General features: G+C 42.6%; 1 protein-coding gene across 7 annotated transcripts in view; it reads left to right on the plus strand.

Moving 5' to 3' along the window:
• The window catches only part of PCSK5 (proprotein convertase subtilisin/kexin type 5), a 413,936-nt gene that overhangs the window by 39,381 nt on the left and 346,714 nt on the right, over nucleotides 1-27,841 (plus strand). For all 7 annotated transcript variants that reach the window (XM_074361722.1, XM_074361723.1, XM_074361725.1 and 4 more), the window contains exon 2: nucleotides 1,099-1,203. In XM_074361722.1, coding sequence (XP_074217823.1) covers nucleotides 1,099-1,203 — 105 coding nt within the window. The remainder of the gene's footprint in view (nucleotides 1-1,098; nucleotides 1,204-27,841) is intronic.

Raw genomic sequence — 27,841 nt, forward strand, 5'->3', positions numbered from 1 at the left:
TCCTCATTGGAAGATGTCCTGTGGTGGTTATCCTTTTAGGGCAGAGCAATGGTGTCCTGGAGAAATAGCCCCCAAATGTATTTGCCCAAAGCAAGTAAAGTGTCAGTGTGTTAAAGAATGGAATTTGAGAGCTGAAATGATTTTAGACATTAACTGACCCAAAGTCCAATTTTATAGAAAGGAAACTGAGGCGTAGTAAGCATATGTGATTTAGCCAAGAAGACACTTCTGTGGAGTTTCAGCTGAAACTAGAACCAAGCTCTCCTGTCTTCATTCATTGTGTGGTTTAGTTTCCATTACGTGATCCACATTTTTATAATCTGCTGAGAGAATGTGTCAGTTGTGTCAGTTTGTTTTCCTAAAGTGGACAAGGACTTATTTTTACAGCTGTCTTAAATAGACCTAACTGCTCTTAACTAAAGAAAGAGGTTCATAAATAAGAAGACTAATATGTTAAAAAAAAATGGTTCTGATAAAATGGGTTGAGTGATTTTTTTCCACAGGAAGCTTAGCTGATCGGTAGGATGTGTGATCTTTGTTTTGTTTTAGAAATTGCCCTTTCCACTTTTAGTTTTGCAATCAATGAATAAGGGCTATGTATTTACGCTGTTGACTGAAGTCAGGAAACTAAGTAATGTTTTCTTTGTGAATGATCAACTGCTCAGGGGTTGTTTCAAATTAATGATATAAATAATCTAACAAGGTCTTTCAGTGTACAGTCCTTAGAGCAAACAAAATGCAATGTGTTTTTATAACCAGATAGCTATTTGATTTTTTTTTCTCTTTCCCACATTTGGATATAGATTGATATAGAATTACTTAAAATGCTGCATATAAATTAAACATTAAGAGGGAGATACGGAGAGGCTAAGCTGCCCCATTGTAATCTTCAGTCCCTGCCTCAAGGACACTGCATCTCATATCACATGTCCTTCTTTTGAAAAGTGATCACCAGGGTTCAAGTAACATTTAAGCATAGCAGGCAACTGCATAATTTATGAGCCATTTCTTGGTTTTGTTTTGTGTTCTCAGATGAAGAAAAACAGAAGACTTTTCTTATGTTAGCTCTCTCTTACTCTTTCCTTCCTACCTTTGCAGATCGGGGCCCTGAAGGACTACTACCACTTCCACCACAGCAGGACGATTAAAAGGTCAGTTCTCTCAAGCAGAGGAGCCCACAGTTTCATTTCGATGGAACCAAAGGTAAGAAGAACCAGTTGGGTGGGGACCAAGAGGCAGAGCTGCTGCATTTTTCATTGGTAATATCATACTAGGAACTGGTGACCAGCGTGAAGGCTTAAATTTCAAGAGCTGTCACACTGTCCTTTAGTCCAGTGTCTTCACCTCCTCTTCAGACAAAAATCAGCAGTGGCTTGATTTTTATGGAAGTGCCCTTGCCATCCCAGTTGAACAAGAGCCCAGGGTTATCCGAAGTAGGAGCTGTCATGGAGAAATGAGAAGGAGTTTGGGCTGGGGAGCAGATGGAGGTTGATTCAGAAGTATTGAAGGGTTAAGAATACCATACCATCTGCCTGTTTGCATGCAGATCTGAGGGTCTATCCAAGCTCCATGGAGGGTCTCTTCCAGGACCCTGAGGTCAGGCCCCAGGTCACCACGAGTCCTTGCCATTTCAGCTGGCATTGCTAGAGCCATGTCATTGGCAGCCCAAGGCCTGGACAGTGTCTGACCAGGAGGGATTCTGAGCATGGAAGGGCTGAAGTCTGGCTGCTTGTCTTGGGGCCTCATCAGGGGTCTTTCTTGCACATCGCCTGGACCCCAATCCTTTGGGATTGTACAGAAAACATACCCCTGGAGAACCTGGCAGGACATAGATGTTGAGGTTCTCCCGATCCATTTTAGAGAGGTGGGGCAGCTTTGAAATGGGACATAGGAAGCTGGCAGGTGTTAGGGAAAAACAGACTAATAATTGGCAACTAAAACTCTGAGAATGAGTGAGCTGTCTGTCCTTATTAAGTTGGAGGAAAGGGTTAACTGTGACAGAGAACTGCTTGACTTTCCAGATGTGCTGAGTCAAGAGGAGGAGAGGGTGGCTGTACCAGCCTGGCCTGGTTCCTCCATGGGCTCGCTGTTCACTATTTACTGGCTAGGAAGGGTGATTTGGGTTTACCATTTGAACTCATTTTTCAGTAAGTTGGTCGTCAAGTCTCTACCACTGAGCATAGCAATCTCATCTAGAGATTCCTTGAAAATTGTATTCCATATTAAAGCAAAAATGTCCTTCTTTACATTAATATGCGAATCAGTTTTGCACCTTGGAGTAATGTGCCATAGTTCACCTACATTTTGTTCTGGAATGTTATCACACAGCACTCATGACTGAAATTGTATCTTGGTGGTGAGAAAAAGCACATTTGTTGTTGGGCCCAATTTTCTGTAGGTTATAGGCACGTCCCTGTCCCCTAATACTTAATACCCTGGCGGCCTGTGGATTATATATGTATATTTTCTTCCCCTTCATCTCTATTCTGAATTAAATGTTACTGCGAAACCAATCTGTGAGGATGTTCTGGAACTGCTGAAGTTTTTGAAGCAAAGTACGTTTCTCATCTGTTCACTTTTTTGAAGCGTTCGTTAACTTTGGTAATTAGAATGATTTTAATTTCAGACCTGATGTGCGTAGTCAATGTGAATTTGAAAAACCGAGTACTGATTGGAATGGGAGGTAAGAACAGAACTGAATATGGAGCTGTTTCCATCCTCCATGTCGCCTTGGTCTTCCCTTCTTATCTCCGTGCCTCAAGTAACTCATGCAGGACCCAACAGAGACCCTGGATGCTGGGACACGTGGTGCCTGGCACGTATGTCCTTCCTCACCCAGTCCAGAGGAACAGGGCGGTTTCAGGCCAGCCCTAGGGTGCCTGTCCGATTCCCCTTCCTCCTCAGTATGAAGAATACCCAGGTAGGACCGCACCTTACTCCTCATCCTGATGCCGCCTGCCCCTCTTTCCCGCCCAGCTGTTTATACAATTCTACCGGCTTTGCAGATGGAGTACCACAGATTGGCGCTCTCTCTCAGCTTCTTTCAGACATTTCTTAAAGCTCAGTCATTCCATCCATTGACCATTTCTTGAGCCTCTGGTATCTCTCAGGCCCTATGTCAGGCTCTGGAGATTTGGGGATCTGGTGGTGCCCTCAGGGAGCTCACTGCCGTCCCCCACAGTAGCTTTCAGGGAAACACAAAGACACTGCAGTGCTTCTCAGTGTTGAGGCTGGAGGGACAGAGGAGATGGGGGTTGGCTACATTCCTCCTCTTTCTCCAGCTTCTCGAAAAGCTCGGGCCCACTTAGGTTAGATTTCCTTTCTAATTTCAGAAAACTTTATTTGCAGAGGAGTTGCAGAAGTGTCATGAAGAATTCCTTTATCCACTTCCCGGGTCCCCCCAGTGTTGGCAGCTCCATGTTGCACTGTGCCATCCTTAATCATGTCGCCCTTCTTGTGTCTGTTCAGATGCACACGCATGTATATATGTAAGTTTCTTTTTGAAAATTTGGATCCAAATTGCAGACATGATGGCCCTTCTTTACATACTTCACCGTGCATTTCCTAAAACCACAGACGTTCTGTTACATAACCCAAAGTACAAAGTTAATATTGTGGTTAAGTCTGGATATTAACATTGACTCAGCATTATTATCTAATGTACAGATTTTATTCATATATTGCCAGTTGTCTCTTTTCTGGGCCAGGATCACATTAGTTGTCGTGTATCCCATGTCCCCAAGGGAGCCTCTGTCACAATTCCTGCTGTTTACCTTTCTTTTTTTTTTTTCATGATCTAGACTGTTTTGAGGGGTGCTGGCCAGTTATTTTGTAGACTGTCTTTCAAGGTGGGTTTGTCAGAATCTATATGATGAGACTCCTGTTTGGCAGGAACCCTGGGGAAGTGCTGTGTTCTTCCCAGTGCGTCAGATCAAGAGGCACATGGCGCTGATTTGTTTCATTACTGGTGATTGTAACTTCGATCCCTTGGTGTCTGCCAGGTTTCTTTACATACGACTTCCCCCTCCTAATTGATGAATGCTTTTGTGGAGGAGATACTTCCTGTGGGCGGACTTTGTATTTTTCACTCCCAGCGGCCCTCACTGGGAGTATGCAGTGCCTGCGTGACGTGCTTCCTCGGTCAGGTCTCCTTCCCTTTCATCGTGGGGGTGTGTGTGTGTGGTGGGTGGTTCGTGTGCCGGAGTGGAGGCACATTTGTGACTGGGGGGTGGGGCCGTGTAAAATGGCTGGGTGGAAGACACTGGTGGTACGTAGTTATTTTTGTTCATCCTCTTCTCCAGAAAAGGAAAACACACGCGGTGAATTGCAGGGAATGCACACACTCACAGATCCTGGCTTTTACTTGGTGTCGTAAATTGCATGGCTCCTTCTTGCCCCTGCTTTTGTTTTTACTTAGAGGGTTCTAAAGAGGGAAATGTAAAGTAGCAGCATTGTCTAAGAACAACCCTCCGGGTGCTAAGAAAATTCTGTGGTCATTTGGGCCACATGAGCCCAGAGAACAGGAATAGCCTGGGTTCCCATATGTTAACATTATGTTATGATTAGCTTTTTAAATGACAGGGATTCATGGACTTCTAAGATAGCATGCTATACAGTAATAACACAGTTCTGTGCAAAAGTGTTGGGACACTATTATAGCAGTCAGAAGGGTGTTCTTGACTCACCAGCTTTTCATCCAAAGACCTAAGCTAAATTTGAGAAGCAGCAGTCTTGAATTAACATTCTCAGAAACCTCTCATTAATCTGTTTAGAAACCTTTGCCAGCCTTGTGGCACTTTGGTCAAGGAGGGTGTTATCTGTAGGAGCTTTTTGGAAGAGAAGTTCTTTCTGGTTCTTTAGCTGCCCATGCAGATTGGGCAGGGGTGGAGGACATATTTTTCTTTCATTCTTCTCCTTCTTACCCAGAACAGAAAAACCAGAATCCTACATTTCTCATCAGTGTAGGCTTATAAAAGTAAAAATCATAAACTATGCATGTCCCGTCCATTTGTAGTTAATATGCAAGCACAGCTTCTGCCTTTGCCCGTTAGAGTTTATCTGCAAGAGTCTGTCTGGTCTTTGAATCTCTTCTCTTTTCCTGTCTTCAGATATATGTATAGATCTATTTTATCCAAATCTAGGCTAGAATCACCTCCTGCTCTAGGGTCAGGGATGTGCACCTCTCCTGTCTTGTGTTTTCCTTCAGTTCATCTTATCAGCCCACCACATTGCACGGCTGTGTATCTCAATTACAGAAAAACTGTTGCTTTGCTGTAATTTATTGTGGAATCATAGGCTCCTTAGAATTAGACTTCTCTCTTCCTATCCAGTGCTTGCATACCCTCCATTGTGCTCCTAAAAGGATTTTTCTTTTGCATCTGTTAAATACGCCCAATGACAGAGAGCTCAGTAGTAGACAAAGAAAACTGTTCTGTAATAAAGAGATTTACTATGTTGAGCTAAAATCTGCTCACCTGTAACTTCTACCCATTGGATCTCCTTTTACCTTCCAGACTTACACATAGCAGCTCTTTAAATATTTGAAGCCCCTCGCTCAGTGTCCTGGATCAGCAGTGGTTTCTTTGTAAATGCGGTCCCTCTGTAAATGTGGCCCAGAATTAAGCTCAAGGTGTTAACTCATAGAGAGATTGCCCATTTGTTGCATTTATGCATAAGCCATTTCCTCTAAAGAAAATTTTAGAGCCGAGCATTCAAGCATTGTATAGTGAACAGCTACGGGGTGTAGGAAGAGGGCAGGAAGGGAGGAGTGGAGTAATTGGGGGTAGTTAGCAAGATGAGATGAAATCAAAACTGTGGAAGAAGAAAGGTGAGTTGGTAAGGTCAAGTTCCTTACTAATCTCAGTTGGTACCCGTCGTGTCCCGGACTTGAAGATCGTATCAAGTAAAGGAAGAGAACAGGAGTACTTCACTGTGTGTAATGTTCCTGTTCCTAGAACGTTGTACAGATCTACTTCTTATCAGTCAAACCCCTTTCCCCATGGATTCACTTTGTAATTTCAGAATGATTTGATCTTCGCTGCTGATCGATATGTAATTGATCCACAGAGACCACTAGCACGTTAGTTAACTCCTTTTCTGAACTCTGAAACAAACCATTTCTACGTTGTTTGCACGCACCTGACCTGCCAGGGGACCTTTGGAGGTAGAGCAGTCTTACATAGTTAGAAATACATGCTCAAAGGTGTCTGAGTTCAGTCTCGCCTGGCTCCTGTGCATGAATCGCAGCCGTGCCTTTTCAGCGGTAAGATTCCTTGTGTCCTGGTGCAGCGTCAGAATTCATCCCACCTGAGCCCCAGTGCTTTCTGTTCTGGCCACCGTTCCACTTCCTTTCCCCCCACCTGCCCCCGTTCACACAGGTGCTCCTGTGGGCTGTGTGCTTTGGCCAGTTAATTTTCTGCCTTTTGGTTTTAAATGTGATAATAACTTAATGGTTTGACTTTCTTCTGTGAAGTGCAGTTTTATAATAGAACATTCCTGGACTTGTGCTCAGCCGGCCATGTGGGAGAATCCGAGTGTGTTGAGAGGGGCCAAAGGGGTTGTGTTCTTGGGGCAGGAACCCGAGGCTCTGTGCTCTTTGCATGTCATAACCGTGATGGTCACACGTTGGTCTCTCAGCATCTCACCAGTGGATGAAAACGGGTACCAGATATCTTGAGAATGCCCTGAATTCTTCCAAAAGCAGTGTGGGCTTGAGTCTGATGGTGAGCAGCGAGGACGTGGACTGGTGGTCAAGAGGCATCTTGGAGGACTCTCTTGGTCTGGGCTACCTTCTTTAACCACTTTTCACCAGTTATAAAATGTGGCCCCTCTAGCAAATTTCTGTCTTTGCCTTTTGAGAGTATTTCTGTCCCTTTGGAAACCCCACTATGGACTGTATATACCCTTGGGAGAAGCATTTCAGCCATAAGTTTGCAGTGTTTGTGATATGTATATGTATGTATGTAGGTAGGTATGTTTTAGTCTAAAACCAAATTAACAAATCTAGTTTCCCACAGCAGAGCATTAAGTGACTTGTTTTTTGGAGTTTGTGTGTGTGTGTGTGTGTGCGCGCGCGCGTGTGTGTGGAGGGGAAGTAACTAGGTTTATGTATTTAATTTATTTTTTTAATGGAGGTACTGGGGATTGAACTCAAGACCTTGTGCATGCTAAGCACATGCTCTACTACTGAGCTACATCCTCCCCTAAGTGACTTGTTGATGGGATTCTGGGATATTTCTCATGAGTCAAAAGGGGAACCAGGAAAAGACAAAACTTCAGGAGAGTATAGCCAACATGGTAAGAAGTTTTGTAAAGACACTGTAAGTTTTATTTATTTAATTAATTTATTTATTTTGGGGGGGAGGATGGATTTCAGTTCATTTATTTTTTATGATTTTAAATTTTTTCCATTTCTTAATTGAAGTATAATTGACAATGTTGTGTCAATTTCTGGTTACAGCATAATGTTTCAGTCATACATATGCACATATATTCTTTTCCATCTTCTTTTTCACTGTAGGTAACCATAAGATATTGAATATTGTTCCTTGTGCTAGCTATTGTGGTAACATTTATAATGGCAAGAGAGCTAGGAGTGTAGGAGAGATGGGAGGATCATGCGGGTGCAGATTCCACAGCATCCTCTGCCTTCCCTTCTTTTCTGTCTTGTTTTCTGGTCTTCTAGTTCCCTGGATGGTCAGATACCAGAGTGTCAGATTGTATGTTGCTGGGTTATCTGATGGGAAAGTTTGGGTCATGACCCAGATCCCTCACAGACAGGAATGAATTTAAAAAAAAAAAAATTCTCAGCTACTTTGGACAAGTTGCCAAATCTTTACTAGAGAGCATTTATTTGGCAGTGCTTCATTTTGAAAGGTTATAAACTCACATGCCCACCGTGGAGGGCAGATAACAAGAATAAGTTGGCCCCGATTTCAAATCACTGGGCAGAGGGCAGAGCGGAAGCCCCGGCTGTGACGGGGCAGCTGATACTCTCCTGCGTCGCGTTGGCAAGCTGGCTGTCAGTACAGAAGAGCCAGCGCGTCTGGATTTTTACACATTTCCAATTTTAAATGTTGGCATGTCATTTGAAAATTTACACATATTCGTGTGGGCGAAAGAAAATGCATCCGAGGGGCATCCCAGTTTGTGACCCTGAGATGGGCTGTGTCGGGAGAAAGCGGTGGGCAGGGTGGGGCAGGCATGAAAGGCAGATCTCAGCACCTTCGCAGCTTGGCCTCCGTCTTCCCTTCATTTGGACGCTGGTTTCTGTCTGTCAGTTACACTCCTCTGAGTGGCTCGGTCTGATTTTTCTCTGTGTCTTAGTCCCCAAACTGGAGTACGAAGAACTTGTAGGCATAAAAAGTAGGCTCAGGGCACTTGAGTTCTGAGGCAGAGGCTGCTGCGTGGTGAGGACAGGGTGGGGAGTGCCTCTGCCTCTTGTGCTTTGCCCAGTTTTCCACTGACACCTGGTACTGCACTGAAACAGTCTCAACCAGAAGTGAAGGCTGGAGGAAACAGGTTAAGACAAAAGAACAAATAGCAGATAAAGTGATGCCGTGTAGAAATAGGAAGAGGGATTCGATAGGGCAAGGGGGGGTGGATTGTGGATTTTGTGTAAACCACTTTAACCACCTGAAGGAAAGGTACAGGTGTAAAATCTTTATTATTTTCTTAGTTTACGTAGTATTTCTAAGGTGTCAGATTCTAAAACAGTGAGATGCAGGGTAATGACAACATTCTGAATGTCTAGATAAGTCTGGTCTCAGTTCAGGTTGCTTCTGACGGAATGCTGTAGACTCAGTGGCTTATAAACAACAGAAATTTACTTCTTCTAGTCTGAGAGGCTGGGAAGTTTCCAAGATCAAGGTGCTGGCAGGTTCAGTGTCTGGTGAGAGTCCATTTCCTGGGTCATAGACAGTCTTTGGAATAAAACCCGATTTTTCCTTAATGATCTTTAAGGACCATCATTATCTGGCCTCTTCCTACCTCCCCGAGCTAGTCTTTGAAATGCCCCCTTTTTGCTTATCACTCTAAGCCACATTGACCTTTTTCTATCTCTCGAAACACTGAACTCTTTCCCTTTGCCTGGAACATATTTCCTTTGGTCTCTGCATGATGGATATCTTCTCATTCTTCACATATCAAAGCAAATGCCTCCTCCTTTGAAGGCCCTTCCACAGTCATCCTTGCTAAAGTAGACCCTTAATCTCATCCTAGCTTGTTTGTCTTGAACATGCTAAATTTTCTGTGTTGCCTGTCTGAGTCCAAAACCATATTGTTTCTTCATTTAATTCTTGTTGGGTTTTCCCTTACAAGATAAAACTAGGGGCAGGAGCCCCATGCATCTTACTAACTGTGGTGTTCCCTTGACCTGGAATAATATTTGGCACATAAAAACCATCAACAGAAGAATGAATGAATGATATTAAAAATTAACTTTTATAGGAAAATAAATGATAGAGGTAATTAAAGCTGGGTGCTGGAATTTTCTTAGTTCCCTCCAAACTCAGATCACTTTATGGTGACACACACAGTACTGCCTCATTTTAGTGCAGACACAGGGACATCCAGTTGGAGAGACACTTTCATAAAATGAAAGAGGCAATGACTAGACTTGGGGCATTTGGATTCTGGTCTCAGCTTTGCTACTGGCTCAGGTCGCTATTAGCGTGTCACTCCTCCCTGGGTTTATTTCACTTGTAAAATCTCGGAGCCAGTGAGCTTTTTTTTTTCTGATGTTCATTCCAATCCATCAGTTACCATCCTGAACTGATATCACTTGTGATTTTGCTGTTGATCCACGTTGCCCATCAGATGTGCCCTTCTCATATTCTCTGTTCTGATGTCTTTCCAGACTTCTTCCTCCTACCTTTCTCCCCAATACTTTGGATATTTCTTAGCACATTCAGCTCTCCCTCAGACCCTGTTTTACCTGAAAGAGTGAATTTTGCAATTAGACTTGAAATGAACCTGGTTAGTCTTGAGACAGATAGAGGCTTTGCCTATCCAGCAGTGCACATGATAAACGAGGAGCAAGTGACGTTGCTTCTTTGTTCTCGCAGTGCGTATCTCTCACTGACACAGGTGTATGATAACGAGAACAGTAGTTATTACTGACGTTCATGAATTCCAGAAGACAGTTCTGAATAACAAAATGTACTTGATACAAGTTCTTTTTTTTAAAAACATTTTTTATTGAGTTATAATCATTTTACAATGTGGTGTCAAATTCCAGTGAAGAGCACAATTTTTCAGTTATACATGAACATACATATATTCATTGTCACATTTTTTCCTGGGAGCTACCATAAGATCTTGTATGTATTTCCCTGTGCTATACAGTATAATCTTGTTTATCTATTCTACATTTTGAAATCCCAGTCTGTCCCTTCCTACCCCCTGCCCCCTTGGCAACCACAAGTTTGTATTCTATGTCTATGAGTGTTTCTGATTTGTATTTTATGTTTGATACAAATTCTTCTAAGGAATTGAACACTATGTGGTTTTTGGAGAAACGGAGCACCTTTTGAAATGACAACAATAGAACAAAATTTTAAAAGCTTGCCATGGAAATTAGAAGTCAGAAATACGTTGGGAGGGCTATGGGGTTGGTGGGTAGGAAGTGGGAAATAGAAGAGGCCAAAAATAAAATCAGATCGAATCAAGGGTGGACACAATTAGGAAAATTGTTGGTGGAGTGTAGGTTCTTTTCTAATTTGTTGGCAAAGCTAAGCAAACATTTTCACGTATAAGTTTTCAAGCCTAGGCTGTGATTCTGAAAAAAAAGTGAAAAAGTCGAGCAGAGGGAGCCGGTGAGGAACAGGGCTGTGTCCTTAGGGCAAATTTATGAAGCCCCAGCTCAAGGTCAGCCTTTGCTCTGAAAGGAATGTTCCAATAATGTCCCTCAAGATGTGGACAAGCTTTTCAGACGTACTTTTTAGACTAGTAGGAAGCCCGTTTTCAAACCCATCTATGTACAGAGAGAAATGGCAAAGATGGAGACTTCTTGAAGGACTGGGAGAAAATGGAGTCATTCCATAACACAGGGAAATCTGAAGTCTCCCGGGAATGAGGTAGCGTGGAGAGTTGCCTGGAGCTCAGCTGTTCATTCATGTGCCTTCTCCACGGGTGACTTCGAGAGCTTATTGTGGGTAAGGTCCTGGGCTGGATACCAGGGATAAAACTGAAGAAGCCGACCTACCTAGTCATGTTCCTTGTACAGCTTGCCATCAACTAAATGTAAAGTCCAGGCTTCAATTCAGAAGACCTTGTTTTCAGCATTGGTGTCTGTCCCCAAATGCAATTCTGGTAACACTGGGAAGCTGAGACTTTTGAAGGCATCAATTAATGCTGTTGTCAAAGCTTTTCATTGACACATTTTGAGCTTTTATTTATACCAAGAGCTGGCAGATAAAAGAACACGGTTTTAACATGAGGATGTTGCAAAGATTGTGTGGACCATACATACTTCTGTGAAAATAAATGATTTGTTGTTTATCTGACATGCAAATTTACAGGAGTTTCCTTTGTTATTATTTGGTATGTTTGGCAACCCTAATTTATACCGAAATCATTTTTGAGATTATAATTAGGAAAAAGCATACCAATACTGAGACATCGGTACCTATAGACGCCTAAGGGACAGCTAAGGGTTGAGACTGACCAAGTCCCGCTCTCCCACGATAACAGTAAATCCAAGCTCCTTATGTCATGAAGTGTACCTTGAAAAAACACTGTCACTACATGGGAACGTGCTTAGAATAATCACCATTTATTTTACCATGTATATATGTTAGGACATTTAGATTGGTTCCCCAGTCTACAGTAGTGTCTGTAATCTAGCCACTGAAGTCCCCATGCCTGTCCCAGGCTGATTGCTTTGTTGTTTGGTGGAAAGACAGTCTCTTTCAGCCCCTTGTAAAACATTTCACAAGCTGGTCTTGATTCCAAGAGATAAAGCCAATTTCCTGAGATTGAGCTCTGGATACCTGACCTTTAAACCTCTATCATGAAGGGTGTGTGTGTGTGTATCTGTGTCCGTGTCCAGGTGGATGTCACTACAGCTAACCTGGGAGCTGCCACAACAAGGGCATTTGAAATGAAGCATCTATTTATCAGCCTTCTGATCAGCTGTCAGCTTTCAGATCATGTGATTATAGGCAAAGCCGCACAATTTGCAGGTTTGTAGATTTTGGAATTTTTGAAGCAGTCTGGTTGTAGCAGTGCCCCTTCACAAGAGAGCACCTCCACGTCAGAGGCGGCGTTCTAACCAGGAGCTTTTGTTAACTGATAGGAACAGGGTCAGAAGTCCAGCCTGGCATGGAACCCGAGACAGCTGAATTACCCTGAGAGGGCAAAGGCTCCACACGTGGCCCTAAATGAAGATAAGACGAATCACCAGTACAATGAGCTGGCCTTTTCCAGTTTCATGACTTTCCAGCTCCAATCTTGGGGAGCATTGGGGTTACATCACTGGGAATAAAAATTAGCAAGTTTGGTCTTATGCACCAGTCCTGGCACCCTGCATTGTGAGTTAGTGCCATGGCAGGGAATTAGGAAGCCATTCTGTGAGGGTTGGTTTTTCTCTTATCACCAGTGATAAGGAGAGCTCCTGGTCAGCCTTGTGAGTCTAATTTAAGTTTGTAGTTGAGCAAACCCTGTGAAGGGACAGGCACAGCTCTGCATTTGTGGCATAATTTACAAGCTTTGATACTGAACAATATGTTACATGAGTAGGAAAGGATCATCACAGGAAAAATGACACCTCACAGCTTCTTAAGAGCTAATAGGAAATGTTTTGATTAAATCCTTTAAAGCCCTCATTGTATTGTGTATATATTTCAATTCTCTAGAATTGACTGTTTTCCCCATTTCATTATGATTTTCAAACATACAGCAATATGAAAGAATATAAAGTAAACGCCCCTATGCTTATCATCCAGAGTCCACCAGCAATATTTAGATACTTTTTAAGTCACATATCTATGCACCTATTCATCTTTATTCATCTGTTAGTCCATCTAATTTACATATCTATGCCCCTGTCCATCTTTATTCATCCATTAATCCATCCAATTTTTTGATGCATTTCAAAGTAAATTGCAGATATCAGTTCATCCCCCCCCCAAATACTTCCACATGCATGTCATTAATCTGTTTGTTTTCAGGTCTTTTTTGGGGGAGGGGGGATATGAAATTTACATACAGTGAAACTCACAAGCGTTAAATACATAGTCTTTGAGGTTTGACAAATGCATACACATGTGTAACCTGAACCCCTTTCAAGATACAGATTACTCCCATCACCCATAGGCTTCCCTCAAGCTCTTTCCCAGTCATCTCACCCAGAGGCAGCTGCTGTTTGATTCTTTTCCACCACAATTTATTTTTGAAAGGCTGATTTTTAAAAATTAAGGTATAATTTATGGAGTAAAAATTTGTCCTTTCTGGTATAAAGTTCTGTGAGTTCTGATGAATGTATACAGTTGTATAGCCACCACCACAGTCGAGGCAGAGGTCAGTTCCATCACCACCAGAAACTCTCCTTATTCCTTTATAGTTATTCCCGTCCCCCACGCCCAGTTTCTGGCAACCATTGATCCTGTCCCTTTAGTTCTGTCCCTTTAGTTCTGTCTTTGTAGTTTTGCCTTTTCTAGAATGTCATATGAATGGGATGAGAATAGTATGTCGCCTTCAGAGTCTAGATCCTTTCACTTAGTGTAATGCATTTGAGATTTCAGGCATGAGGTTGTGTGCATCAGGGGTTTGCTCCTTATAGCTGAGTGGTGTTTATGGTGTGGATAGACCACAGTTAATCCACTCACTGGTTAAAGGACGTTTGGGTTATGTCAGGTTTTGGCGATCATGAGTATAGTCGCTATACACTGAATGGAACATGTTTTTAAGCCAGCTATGAGGTGAATTTGCACTATCCAGGTTTTGGTGTTCATTTGTAAATTCCCAATCCACTATCAGACACAGGACAGATGCACAATCAGGGGTAGCTTGAAGTGTGAATTATATGATTTGGAAGAAAACTGTTCAGTTACTTCACTCCTATGAAATTTGCAGCTTGTAAATCCAAGTTGTCAGTATTCATTACACTACATACTACGTTTTGACTTTGGGCACCTGAGAAGAATATCATTAACTGTTTGAATGTCATAGTTTAAAATGTCTGTCTCATGGGTGATTTTTTTTTTTTCTCAAGTGGGTTTGGAGCATTTTTCTTTCCCAGGCAGGGCAAATATTTCAATTTTCCAGTCTCATCTCAGAAGCACGTATAATCCACCCTGATGTTCTGAGCACTAAGGGCAAAAATTTGGTGGTGAGGAAGCAAGGAAAGTGAGATCGGGGAAAAAGGAAATGGGAGAGGGGAGGGCTCCAAGAAGCAGTAACAACCACCGATAAATATTTCATTGGGTTGCTATGTGGCAATGGTTATACCAGGTCAAGTTGCTTCACAGTAAGTTCAGCTTGATGCAGGATTTAGTTAGCTGAGAGACTGATGAGGGGATGAATTTCACTGTAGGACTGTGCTTTTGTTTTGGTCAGAGATCCAGTGCCAAATGTAAGAAGCCGTTGCCAGGTGCCTACTGGGATGAAACCTGCTTGTCTCTTCTTGCTTCTTGCATTTTCTGTGAAAGCAGAAGCAATTTGGTAGTTTTATTTACATGCATGCATGTGTATGTGTGTGTGCATTTATAACATAGTTGGAAATAGCAAAAAAAAAAAAAAAGATGCTTGCTTTATTCATTTACTCACTTATTCAACAGAATGTATTAAGCATCTATCAAATCCCCACACTTTGGAAACTATAAGTCAGAATAATCAGACCTTAGTAAAAGAAAAAAGATTTGCTATGTGGTTTTGTCACTATTTTAAGAATTAAGGGTAGAGATGAAATTTTACTTACGAGCCTGATTAAAGTCCTGTGGAGATGATAAGCTTCCTTCCTTCGAGCTGAGAATCAAGAAGGAAAGAGTGTTACAGAAGACTGTATTTTAGCACCAGGCTGGAAGGTGCTAAACTGATATGCTTCAAATAGGACTGCAGGGACACTACAGGTCATCTGAGTAGGTTAATAATTGGTAATTGTGTGGCTAAATAGTACATGGAAACTTAGAAAACCAAGTGATTTTGCAACATACTTGTATTTTGCTTCTGGAAACAGGCATGTACCCCCCACCCCCGGCTCCGCGTGTAAAGTTTGTACATGGTTTCTGAGACTGTCATCAGGGAAGCATTTTTCTTTATAGGTACATTACTGTTCAGATTAGGTTCATCAGTCACGTTAACACTCCAGGAACATCAGTAATCTGTCTTTGTGTTTGTAGACCTTGATGCTGCTTATGAATTTACAAGCACACAAGTTGGTTAATGAACCTCCTGGGAGGGAGGGGAAGCACATCCTTCACTGTCTACCTCCCCTACTCCTCCTGTTAGAGGAGGCTGACGAAGCACCAGGAAAACACTGCAGTACTTTATCCTTATTATAACGATAGCTCTGTTACAAAGTTATTGAGTTACAGTGCCTTGGCTTCTTTCAAGATCAAATTTACTCATAATTGCAGCTGTTACAATGGCAATTTGTTACACTTAAAATGCTTGGCTCTTCAGAACGTCACTATTAAGGAGAGCGAAGTGGGAGTTTGGCAGCATGGATCAGGTGGATTTAGACCTGAGGCAAACCAAAGGGAAATAAATACACGCATGCCCCGTGGAAACCTCCAACCACCAAAGCCAGCCAGCAGACGGGGAGCATGGCCTGAAAAGCTGCCCTTCTTGCTCACTCTAGGGTTTTCTTGACAGGAGACCAGGTCAGTGCAGCTCTTGCCAGGGAGAAAGCTAAATTGCTGAATCTTACCTTAGTGCTGGTTGCCTCCACATTTCTGAAATGCTGTCTGTTTGAACAGTCTATCTGAACTATGAAACATCTCCCCCAACCCCTCACCTTTTTTTAAAAATAGACACCTTCCTCAGAAACTGTTTTGGAAATGCTTTAAGTTTTATGCCAAATACTGACTGCATCTTAGTGAAAAACCTCCATTTTTAAGCTCCCAGTCATTCAAAATAGATAATTCAGAAGAAAAGCACATTTTTATCATGCCCCTACTCCATATGTGCTGAAGTGCTGGGCTAATAACAATTCATGAACATCGTCACTTAATTCTTTTGACAAACGTTGGAAGAAGGCGCATTTTTTTCCAGGAGAAAGACTCAGAGAGGGGAGGTGGTTTTATCAATGCCTATGCTCTTTTCACTCCCTCCTGCTCACTCCTGCATTTGACAAAGATAAAAAGCAGGAAGGTAAAAAGTAGCCATTATGAAAGATGAACATGATTGAGTCTGGACTCTCAGGTAAGCTGCAAAATCCACTTCCCTCCTCCCTCTCCTCAGATCCACTCTCACCAACACGCCTGCTTTGAAGTCATTTTTAATGATGTAAGTCATTTTAAATAGCTTAAAACACTTAAACTTTAGTTTTAAACTGTAGCTTCTAATTAATTCAATGCTAATATGCTTAATTGGAGCCAGGATACTACTTTTACTTCTAAAAATAAAAAAAAAAGTCATCATCATCATAACTACCGATTGCGTCCTTATCCTGTGTCAGGCCCTCTTGTAGGTGCTTTATTTATATTAACTCAATGCTTCTGAGCCTTCTTTCCCCCCACCCTCATTATTGTCCTCCTCAGGAGAAAAATTAAATTAAACTTAAATTAACTTATTTTGAATTTGAATGCAATTTAATTTCTGCCCAATGAGAAACATTAAATACTAAGGAATGTGTTTTTGTCAGGCAGGATTGAGCTTTATTTTTATTTATTTATTTTTTTGGTTGTTAATTTTTATTAACATTTTTTATTGATTTATAATCATTTTACAATGTTGTGTCAAATTCTAGTGTTCAGCACAATTTTTCAGTCATACATGGACATATACACACTCATTATCACATTTTTTCCTCTGTGATTCCCTGTGCTATACAGTATAATCTTGCCTATCTATTCTACAATTTTGAAATCCCAGTCTATCCCTTCCCACACTCTGCCCCCCTGGCAACCACAAGTCTGTATTCTGTGTCTATGAGTCTATTTCTGTCCTATATTTACGCTTTGGTTTTTTTGTTTGTTTTTGTTTTTGTTTTTTAGATTCCACATATAAGCGGTCTCATTTGGTATTTTTCTTTCTCCTTCTGGCTTACTTCACTTAGAATGACATTCTCCAGGAGCATCCATGTTGCTGCAAATGGCATTGTGTTGTCAGTTTTTATGGCTGAGTAGTATTCCATTGTATAAATGTACCACCTCTTCTTTATCCAGTCATCCATTGATGGACATTTAGGCTGTTTCCATGTCTTGGCTATTGTAAATAGTGCTGCTATGAACATTGGGGTGCAGGTGTCATTTTTGTCGGGCAGGGTTGAGCTTTAGAGGACCACAGAGCATTCTAATATCTAAGATTTTTTTTTCAGTGATAGCACTCTTGTTGAGGATGCATATACTACCTCACATTATTTGATGCTCTTGACAACCCTAAGAGTGAGGTACTGGGGTTAGTCTACCCATTTTACAGATGAGAAAACAAAGACTCTGAGGTGAAGTGACTTGCTCAAGGCATAGGTTAGCAAGTAGCTAAAGGCTGTACCCTTTGAACCACTACACTCTGTTGCCTCTAACTCTTAATCATTCATACCAATGGCTGCCTACCTGCCAATACATTTTGTATCCCAAACAGTAATCTTTGATAATAACCATAGGATGAAGTCTGTCCTTGTTGCCCTGTTTGTTATCTTCTGGTTAACATACATTTGAATCCTGGCCTTGGCACACTTTGTAGTTCTCAGTGTGAGCCCTTTACTCTGTAACCTGTCTCAACCCTTTATTATCTACTTTAATCCTCTTGATAATCTGTGGGATGAGTAGGTGCTAAGTAACCTCATTTTACAGAGAAGTCGGAGGAGCCTGGAGATTAGGAAACCTGCCAAGGGCCACAGGGCTGGTAAACTACTGACCTAGGCAAACAGTGCAGACTGGTTATATTCCAAAGCCCATGCATGTCCTTGGTCACTTCCAAGATGATATCTCATGGGAGCCTCTGCTCTGGGTGGGCTTTCAACATCTCACCACATATTTGAAAGCATCTTAGTGTCATTTAAATGTTTCTTTGAAATAATTCTAGGTTCAGAGACAAAACAGAATAAATCAAATGTACTTTTTGCAACACCTATGAGATTAATAGAAAGATTTGTTTCTATTCTATAATTTAAGGTACAAACTACAGGGAAATATTGGAGTGATGGCTAGAAGACCCTGCTGCCCAAAGATCAATTAGAAAGGAAGATAAAACATCTTGAAACTTGGGCAGGATAACAAAATAGACGCAGTTTTTTCTTGGTGGCTTGCCTCTCACTGAAGTCTTCTCTCTCTCCTGTATCTTTACATCTTTTTGTTCTCAGCTCCATATTCTCTTCCTCAGCACTTCTCAGACTGACTCTCAAAGCCTTAATTCACCACAAGTTATAAAAGACCAATAATAGCTTAAAGTATTATTTCTCCCCAGAGGATTAACAGTTTGGCAGAAACTGAAGCTTAGGGGATCAAATGTGAAGGATGACAATTTTGACTCAGGGTGGGGAGATGCATAGCTGGGCTTTACTGAGCTGCTGGCATCCTCCAGGTGGCTGCTGTCTACAGACTCGCCCATAAGCCTGTTTCTCATGTGATAAGTCAGATTGGGTGTTGGTTTCATGGGATTTCCTGTATACCCACCTTCTCCAAGATGTGAACTCCGTGCTACGTGAAGCCCACCTTCTACTGGTTATTGTGTCTCGTTACGAAACCCAATCTTGACTCAGTCCTGGCAGAAGGCTGCAGGCCGAGTGATGAGTGAGATGGCTTCTGCTCTTGGCTCCTCCGGGTGACTGTGTGGGTGGTCTCGCGTGCCTTAGTTTCTCCATCTGTTTTAGTGGAAAGGATTGTAACATTCTTGGAGATCACAGAACGGCATGTGCTGTGTAAACACCAGGCAGTGTTTTTACAATAAATAACAAATTAGTGACTCTAGCTTAAATTCCCTACCAAAGAATCAGAAATTGTCACTAGGAAAAAAATCCTTCCTCCTATTTTCTGACGAAAACAGAATTTTAGGATTTTGGGGAACCGCCTGCTGAGAAACAGAGTTCTGCCTCTCCCTGTGGAAGGCTGAAATGGTGGCCGCAGGAGAGTCTGGCATCTTCCTAATTGGCTCTCATGTTGATACCTGCCTCGAGGCTTCTAACCTGTGTGTCTGCCCTTTTGGTTTCCTAGTTCTAAGTTTTATAAATCTCGGGTGTTTTTTTTAAATTTAAAATATCCTATTTAAATAAATTGCAGCATTAATATTGACCTTTCCTGTTAGGCAAGAAGAGATGAGAATATCTCTATTTTAATAGTCTGGTTCATAATGGAACAATCATGCCACATAGAGAGTGATGCTTCTTGGTGGTCATATGACACGACTGTTTCTTGTAGGTAAGTCTGTTCTGAGAGATTGTTTCCATTTCACGTCCCACCAAGGATCCAGGAGTGGGCAAACAGACCTTCCCCTCTGCACCTGAGAGTGATCGTTTACAAAACAGGGGAAAGAACACTGACTTCGGGCCCTGAGTCCCAGATTGTGGATTTGTCCCATACTGCATGCCAGCATTTATCAGGTACAATAATATCTGCCTTGTCTGATTAACTGGGTTGTTCAGAAGCTCAAATGGCACTTGAAACTGCTTTATAAACTTGGAAAGGATATGTAAAAGGAAGACATTAGAGATAGTAAGTGTAAGGTCGAAACTGGGCTAAACCTCCTTAACTTTTTCAGATGCCTGGGTGAGAACGAGCCCCTGCAGCAGGCCCAGAATAAACTCAGCCTTTGACCTGGTCCAGGCTTGACGGCGGTCAGGGCTTGGCCTCTCCACGCTCCTGTCCCAGTTGGAATAGCGTGGAGTTCAGGAGCGGAGAAGGAAGCAAGTTTACTAGGACATTTGACTCTGTGTATGTAACAGTGGTTTGCCCAGCCTGACCTAAACAGCAGCTGGAGGAAAGTCTGCTTTCTGAGTCCCTGTGCGTATCCATGGATTTTACCACGTGGAGTTTGAGGGAAAGGCTTGAGCTTTATAGGCTAAAACCCTGTGTTTGGGAACCAGACTGATTCCTAGGGAAGCTTCAGGAACTTGAGATGCTGTGTGACTCAGTTTCTTCTGTGTGGCAGGGTTGTTTTTGAAGATTAATTGAGATAATGCTCATGGAATTTTCTTTCCACAGAAGACTCTAAGCCCTTGATTTGGAGTCAGAAAAACAAATTCTGTTTCTGTCTTTCATTGACAGTGAACATTTGGGCAAATCATTTTAGCTGTATAAGCAAAAGTTTCCTTCTGTATAGAATGAAAAGATGATAAGAACTCATAGTGGTAGAAAGTTACAGAGGCTGATTTATGCCAAAGACAGGTACATTTGACAGCAGTGTATTCTTTCACTTATTCATTCAACCAACGCTACACATATACTTTGGATTCTTGCCCACAAGGAGTTAGCAATCTAGAGGTGGAAAGACATGGAAGCTGATAATTACAGCACAATATGTTTCGGCCTCTGATGGAAGGGCACCCATGATATGGAGGGGATGTTGAGATTTTTTTTTAAGTGTAATATTTGGGGAATCTGGAATATCTTCCCGGAGGGGAGACCCTTAAGCCAACCCTTATGGAATAGAAGACCAACGGCCAAGAAAACTGATGTGGCATAGGGACATTCTATAAAGGAGAAGACTGGCGAGGCTTCAAGTGTGTGACAGGGAGTGGCACATTTCACTGTGGCTGGAGCTTAGGTGAGGTGTGTGGTGGGGAGGCAGTTAAGGCAGGGAGGTACCTTAGGAACCAGGTCTTTTTTTTTAATTGAAGTATAGCTGATTTATGATGTTGTGTTAGTTTCTGGTGTACAGCATAGTGATTCAGTCATATATATATATATATATATATATATATATATATATATATATACACACACACACACACACACATACATATTCTTTTTCACATTGTTTTCTATTATGGTTTATTACAGGATATTGAATATAGTTCCCTGTGCTATACTGTAGGACCTTGTTGTTTATAGATTTTATATATAGTTGTATCTGCTAATCTCAAACTCCTAATTTATCCCCTCCCTACCCTCTTTCCCCTTTGGTAACCATAAGTTTGTTTTCTATGTCTATGAGTCTGTTACTACTTAGACATAAGAAAGAATAATGCCATTGGCAGAAACATGGATGGATATAGAGGTTATCATACTAAATTGAAATAAGACAGATAAAGACAAATATCATGGGGTATCACTTATATGTGGAATCAAAAAAAAAATATGAGACAAATGAACTGATTGATGAAGCAGGAACCAGGTCTTAATGCCCTGCTTGCTTATTCCATGCCAAATTCAGCTTGCACGTGTTGGGGTGTCACATCGTACGTGAGAAACTGCACAATGCCATGTTCTTATTAAGAGGTGATGCTATAGAGCCACCAGGGGCCGCACGTGCAGTTTGATACTCCTCACCCCACCCCCCACCCCCAAGGTGAAAAAGGATTTGCACTAACCCAGGGAACTTGTTGCCTAGTCCTCCAGGTCCTGCACACACCTCAGTGGTGGCTGGGCTTGGGGTCGACTCTGGGGTTCTGGCACACGCTGAGGTTATTTGCCAGGTGAAGCTGAAGAAGCCTTGTGAGAGTCAGCTCCCATTGGTCTCATCTGCAGCAATCAACATTCAAGGCAAAAGACCGGGTATTGGGCACCACAATGTGCAGGGCGCAACACTGCTATTAAGGGAGGGGAGAAATAAGGATGAGTATTGACAACAGCTGCCTCCTGCTGAGCCCCTGCTGTGGGTCTGGCATGGTTGTAGGTGTGCTACTTTTATTAACTCATTTAAATACTCCTCAGCCCTCTGAGATGGGTGGTGGTGTCCCATTTTTCATAGCTCAGAACGAGCAGCTTTGCACCCACACCTAGTTTGTAGAGAAGCTGGGCTTTCAGACTCAGGTGCCCGGTATCAAAGTCCATGCTCCAACTCCTACTCGTGGCTTATGATGGAAACAGATGTGTGTATGACTAACCGAATGGAAGGTGAGGGACCTGAGAATGAAGGAGACTGTAGGAAATAATGTAGGCTAGAAGTAGGGTCCTTTTTCAACTATAAATAAAACAAAAAAGGGCCAAATCTTTATTTTGCTTACATTTCTTAAATCGTAAGTCAGAAGAATCAGTCAGAGCAATTGTCACATTCTAACGAGCTCACGAATTGAAGGGGAAAGGAGAGAGTGGGAAGGAATAAGATTACTTTGAAACACCTGGAGGTCAGGGAGACTCAATAGACTGGAGTTTGGAAGGAGGGAGAAATTGGAGAGACCTGAAGCTCTGTAGGCAGCTAATCATTGTAAGGAAAGGGGGTTGGGAGTGGGAAGCAAAACAACAGAGAGGAACTATCAGAGAAAAAACTAATTTTAATATTCAGGGAAAACAGAGGGCATGTGGTCATGGGGGAAAACGCATGATTAGGGAAGATGAGAGAACAAAAGAAATTTAAAATGCTGAAGACTGCAATGTTGATCCTGTTAGTATAAAGGTCAGTTTATTCTCTTGATTGATCACAGGGTTGCATTGGTTTATTACTCCCCCAAATCGTATGTACGGAAGAGAAGAAGGTCAGAGGTGAGCATGGGGCACTGTCAGGACTCCCGTCATGCTCTGCTGTTTAATATCCAGTCACTGTTTGCCAAGTGCCCACCAGGACCTCAGTTCTCTGAAACGTTCCATCTTAGACATCTTAGAATTCATTGTCTCATCGAATCATTCAAATTTGAGTCTCCAGTATGACAGCCATTGTGTCCACTGTGCACTTGGCATGTGGCTAGTACATCTATGAAGCTTTTTTTTTACTTTAATGTAATTAACTTTAACTTCACATTTTAAAACTTATCCTTGACCCAGTTATTAGAAAACATTCACGTGTCTCTGATAAAATTTGGGTATGTGAATCTATTTCAACTGTTAATGTTATGGACTCTAAGCACAGGTCAAGTATCACCCATGAAAATCTGGCGTCCCAGCTGAGATGTGTTGTAAGTGTAAGCTACATATCCTGATTTCAAAGACTTAGAACCAAAAAAAAAAACAGAACATAAAATATATCATTAATAATTTCTATATAGTTTACAGGATGAAATGATAGCATTTTGGATGTACTGGGTTGAAGAATAGCCTTCAGATCTTTTCACCTGTTTCCTTTTGCTTGTTTAACATGGCAGTCAGCAAATTTAAAATGATACACGTGGCTTGCTTTCTCTCTTCATTTCATTGGCTCACACTGATTGGGGTATTGATGACCTGCTGTGTCTGCAGCTCTGCGCTCACCACAGACAGCAGGCATGGAGGCGGTGAGGTTACTTCCCTGGTAGAGCAAGGGGTTCCTGGGGAGAGGATGGAAAATAAACAGAGCTGGACACATAACCAGCATGACTTCAGGTTGTGGTAAGTGCGGGGATGCAGTCTTACAGGGTGACGCTTGAGTAATTGGCGGAGGGAGGCCACGTTTAGCGAGTGTGGTCGGGGAAGGCCTCCCAGAAGAACATGGTGACTGAAACCTTGAAGGACAAGGAGTTGCTGGGAGGGGACATAGAAGGTTTCTTGGAAGAGCAGGTCTTTGATCTAGGCCCTGCAGGGTCAGTGAACTGTGCTTCCTTGAGCACATTTAGAAAGACTTCTTGGGTTTCTGGGTTAAAAGGAGGATGCAGAGAAAGCTCCTGGCTGGAGACCGGGCCTGGCAACTCAGAAGGATCAGATCCAGCTGGGCCAGGGGCCAGGCATCAGCCAGCACATGAGGAGAGAGTCTGCTGGCAGATTCATCGTCCCGGAGCCAGCTGGAGACTGAGGGCTTGGAATGTGACAGGGTTGGCCCTTCGGGAGAATCCAAACACTGGCAGTTTTGACAACCAGGTATCGGCAGCAGAAGGCGCAGTAGGTTTTTTGACTGTGGTGTGTATGCCTGGCTCCATCGTGCTGCCTAACCTTGGAAAGAGGACGCCCTGGGGTAGATATTCATTGTCATCTGCTCCTGGAGGTCTCGAGAGGCAGAGATTTGGAAGTGGACCGAGAACCAGCACTTAGGAAGGGTGCACAGAATGTGCCCCATCTGTAGACTGGCCCTATTGTTGGGTGTCATGGAGCTGGTCAGACATCACCCCCGACGGGCTGGCTTGGATTGGACTGGGACCAATAAAAGTGATGAGTGGTGACAGAGCCCCAGATGGGCCCCTCCAGGGACCCAGCACTGCTGCTGTCTTGCTTCATAAGAATCAGCATGTGGAACAGTTAATCACGTGGGTCCTGGAGACAGATCTGGTCTGATTCCTGCTTTGCCAGTTAACTAGCTGTGGGACCACGGGCAAAGAACAAAACCTTTCTGAGTCGTAGCTCCCCCGTCTGTGATGATGTCCTTTACATAATGCCAGCCGATCTCCTCGGACTGCTACAGGAATTAAATGACAAAATACATACAGCCGTTCTCAGAAAGTGCCCGATAAATTGTAGCTATTAATTGTAGCATTATTTTGGCATTATGCCCCTTTTTCTTTCTCTTATTTTTTTTTTGAAATGCCATATCAAAGCAAAGGTGTAAAATCAGATTGGGCCATGGCTCACTGGTTAGGATTTTGGGGCCACTTAATCTGACACAATCAAAAGAGATCACTACTAACACCACTCTAGGGAAAAATAACATAATCTTGGCTTTTCTGGGCTGCAGACTTTGGCAAACCCACGGAAATCACAGCTTTCCTCTGAAATTGTCCTCACATTTCCAGTTCTGACAATTTACAGTGAAAATCTAAGGAGCTTTTGTGTTTAAAATAAGTGACTTGGAAGGAGAAGGAGTATGGGGAGGCATCTTCACCTGAATCATATTGTTGGCAACGTCTGCCCGCAGCGTCCTGACATTTAGTTTCCGTGTGGTTCTGAGCCAGCTTGAAGAGGGGTGGACTTGGTGCCAGGCAAGGAAGAGCAGGTAGCGTCAGAGCACTCGTTGGGGTTCATTTTCACTTTTGGTTAAAGAATAATTCAGTGATGGCATATAATGTAGTGGAAAAGCATGGAGCTAGGTGTGGGTTTACATCCCAGCCCTGTGTATTTTCATAGGTAGCCTTGGACTTTGCTTATCAGCTTTGTGAATCTCAGTTTCTTTATCTGAGAAATGGGAATAACATCTAATCTTTTGTTGAGAAGATTAGAGACCACATAGGCAGAGCACCTGGGACTGACACCATGGTTCTTGGTGAGCAGATCTGATGACACCGGCTGCTGCACCATCCCGTGTATATGGGTTGGGGTGGCTCGGGCCAGGAAACCAGGAAAACTCCATCCTTAGGTAGGTCAGAGCATAACAGGGTGAGAGTCCTTTGGCCAGAATACAAACAAGGCAGTGTTCTAAGTGTTCCTTATATCACGGTTTTTTCTGTTCCTTTCCTTTTCTTCTTTACCTCAAAACAGTGAATCTTTACACTGCTTGGCTAAGATCTTTGAGAACTTTGAGAATGTTCTCAGAACACTCTTCCTGACTTTATCTCGGTGTTCTTGAATATCTTACACACGTCTTGGGATAAAAGTAATGAAATAAAACTTGTATTCAGAACACAGTTGAAAAAAATGCCAATGGTGGAATGTGTTATAGGGCAGTCAGCACAACCCCTCTGAAGACTGGCTGCCTTCACTAAGCTAAGAACCTGTGCCTCTCGTGCACCTGGGATGTTTGTCCTTCATATTTGATGGTTACCAAGTGTGTGCGTGTTTGCGTGTGACTGAGGGAATAAAGCCCACAGATGCTGATGCATGACTAACAATAGCAGAATTTCAGTTTGATGAATGCCATTATTAATTCACGGTTCATTTCAATTTCGCTTATTAAGTCCTCAGTGCATATCTACCATATACGTTTACAAGGCAGTTTCCTTTCCTTGTAGGTTCATACTTTAAAACGGCTGTTCGTTGTCCAGTTTTCGAAAACAAGGTTTGTTTTTTATCTCATCTTCCTGCCCACGTTGAGGGTCATTACCCATATTGGTTCAACTGCGCTTAAATGCCAAGCATCAAATATTAGACTGTGTAATGGTGGTCAAAGGGCAGGCCTGAGAGGAGGAAGGCCTTTCTGACCACAAATAAATTGTAATCTCACTGAGGATTTAAGTTCTTTATTTGTAAAATGAAAGGTTTGGGAGGGGGAGCATAGAGCTCAGTGGTAGAGTATGGGCTTTGCCTGCACAAGGTCTTGGGTTCAATCCTCAGTACTTCCATTTAAAAAAAAAATGTTTATGCTAGGTAATATCTAAAATCCCTTCCTAAAAGGCAGACCATCTGTGGTAAAATGTGAGAGGCTGCTGATCAAAGTGTACCCTTATCTCATGCTTATTGGTGACTTTTTTCGTAAGGCTATTTCCCCCTTTCTTAGATGTATGAAGCAAAGACTGATGATGCCAAAAGCTAGCTCTTTGCTTTTATAGTGACTAATTCCAGAACAGGAGGGAATTCATTGGAAAGAACACCATTCTCAACCCTGCACCTGCCACCCAAGGGCCGCAGATTCCCAACAGTGATGTGGTTTGCAGTTAGGAAGTTGAATCCAGCATGTGAGCTCTGGAGGGCACGTTAGAGAGACAGCCGAGGGGGATGCCAAGTATGGTGCCCTGTGTGATTACACACACAAGGAGCCGGTCCCTGCCCTCAAGGGGGTTTGCCCTGTGATGCCGCGTTTGCTCCTCTTGGCCCTAAGCTCCTGTATCAGCCAGTGCATCTAGAATTTACTCAGGGTTAATGCTTGAGTGCATAGCAGCTTGTGCGGAAGCTGGGCTGGAAAGGGCCCTGGAGGTAAATCAGAGAAAGGAGAAACCTGTCCAGGAGTCCTTATGGGAGTCAGTCTCAGTAGGTTGTTACTGGCTGGGAACTGGCCAAGAAGCCTGTATCAGAGATTGCTTAGTGTAGTGATTGGGAAACCCAAACTCTGACAATTTAATCATACTCTGGAGGATGTGGGGTAACTCGGAAGTGAAGCGTGACATCAGTGTTGTCACCTGCAGCCGTCCTCTTGACGATGGGCTTTTAATAGCTACTTACAAATAGGCTGTTTACTGGCTACACCCCCCAGGAAGAGCAGCTCAGCAGCCCAACAACCTCGTGGGAATGTGCTCTTGAAGAATCTCTTCTGGCTTTAGCGATATAGTCATGTTTTTAGCAGTTTTACCACTTTGAGTAAAATTCAGTCAACTGCAGGTGGATCTACCCATGTTTGAAGCCCCAGTGTGTCCTTATAGCCTGTTAATAAACGTACATGACAGTTTTGCCCTAGGAGTGGTGAGGGGATTAGAAAGGAATTATTTTCTACCAAACACCTACCCCGCATTTTGGCTCACAATCAGCTGAGGTAACCAGTAATTAAATAGGTTGGGAGGGTGTAGCTCAGTGGTAGAATGTGTGCTCAGCATGCACGAGGTTCTGGGTTCAATCCCCAGTACCTCCACTAAAATAAATAAGTAAATAAATAAATGTAATTCCCTCCCCCCCCAAAAAAAAAACCCCAAGAAGTAAATAGATAGGTTGAATTACTCAGGCAAGGTTATGTAGTAAGTGTCGCTTCTTAGAATTAAAGCTAGAGCCATCAATCCTATTTCTGCACAACAAATGCTGTGAAACCATTCATCCCTGCAAGTTACATCTCTACTTAAAGGCAGATTAGTTCTGCCTCTCAGTGGCTTTGGTTCTCTCCAGGT

This window comes from Camelus bactrianus, chromosome 4 (assembly GCF_048773025.1).
Source record: "Camelus bactrianus isolate YW-2024 breed Bactrian camel chromosome 4, ASM4877302v1, whole genome shotgun sequence".
NCBI lineage: Eukaryota > Metazoa > Chordata > Mammalia > Artiodactyla > Camelidae > Camelus > Camelus bactrianus.